The 1,206-nt window shown below is 54.8% G+C and overlaps 1 protein-coding gene across 1 annotated transcript in view; it reads left to right on the plus strand.

Annotated features, from left to right (window-relative positions):
* The window catches only part of ENH_00010420 (ubiquitin thiolesterase protein, putative), a gene marked incomplete at both ends in the record, with an annotated part of 2,142 nt that extends 1,964 nt beyond the window's left edge, over positions 1-178 (plus strand). The window contains one exon of the mRNA XM_013578800.1: positions 96-178. Coding sequence (XP_013434254.1) covers positions 96-178 — 83 coding nt within the window. The remainder of the gene's footprint in view (positions 1-95) is intronic.
* Positions 179-1,206: the final 1,028 nt, after the last annotated feature.

Consider the following 1,206-nt stretch of genomic DNA (forward strand, 5'->3'; position numbering starts at 1 on the left):
AAGTCTGAACCCTAGGCCTTAAAAATCGTAAACCCTAAACCCTAGGCCTCAAAACCCTAAACCCTAAACCCTAATGGGTGCTGCGTGTGCTGCAGTCCGCCACCTTTTCGAGGCCCCCGGCGGCCCCCCAGTGCAGCTGCTCTACCGCCCAGGCCATTACGACCTTCTGTACCTCTAGCTAGCCAGCTAGGTGCCTAGCAAGCTAGCTGGCTAGCTAGCTGGCTAGCTAGCTAGCTAGCTAGCTAGCTAGCTAGCCAGCTAGGTTGCTGCTGCAGCAGCGACTAGCTGCCCACAGGCTACCCCTGTCGCGGCCAGCGAAGGCAGCGGTCTGGGGAGCTAGCTGAAGTGGCTGCAAACACCTAGGTGGGCTAGTTAGTTAGTTAGCTGGCTAGCTAGCTAGCTAGCTAGCTAGCTAGCTAGCGGTGCGCCACCGAGGCAGCCGTTTTGTCTAAGGCCGGCATCCAAGCGCTAGCTGTCGGCTGCAGTTTCCTTTCCACTTTTTGTCCAACGGCTTTCTTATTTCTCGATCCTTCTTTACAGGTAGCTAGCTAGCTAGCTAGCTAGGTAACTAGCTAGCTAGTTAGCTAGCTAGCTAGCCAGGAAGCCAGCTGGCTAGCTAGGAAGATAGGCGTCTCTCTCTGTAGTTGGCTAGGTGGCTCGCGACCTAGGTAGCTAGCCGTCCATCTAGCTAGCCAGCCAGCTGGCCAGAGAGCCAGCTAGCTAGCTGGCTAGCTATGCAGCTAGCTGGCTGGCTAGCTATCCAGCTAGGTATTTAGTCAGATTGCTAGGCCGCTAGCTAGCTAGCATCCAGATGCCGCCCACGCGTGACTTGGCTGTTCTACCTACTAAACAGCTAGCTAGCTAGCTAGCTAGCTAGCTATGCACTAGGTAGAACAGCCAAGTCAGCTAGCTAGCTAGCTGCCTATGCACCAGGTAGAACACCAAAGCTAGCTAGCTAGCTAGCTAGCTAGCTATGTACTAGGCAGAACAGCCAAGCCAGCTTGCTAGCTAGATAGCTAGCTAGCTAGCTAGCTAGCCAGTTAGCTGTCAAGCTACCAGCGCGCCAGTGGGAGGGTTGAAGTCTATAGGTGAGGGACTGGCATGCAGGGTTTGCAACGGCAAGTTTAGGGTTTAGGGTTTAGGGTTTAGGGTTTGGGTCAGAAGAGTCTTTGGGGGTTTGAGACCTGCTGCGCGTCGCGTTTCGCC

This window comes from Eimeria necatrix, genomic scaffold (assembly GCF_000499385.1).
Source record: "Eimeria necatrix Houghton genomic scaffold, Enh_scaff1306, whole genome shotgun sequence".
Taxonomy (NCBI): domain Eukaryota; phylum Apicomplexa; class Conoidasida; order Eucoccidiorida; family Eimeriidae; genus Eimeria; species Eimeria necatrix.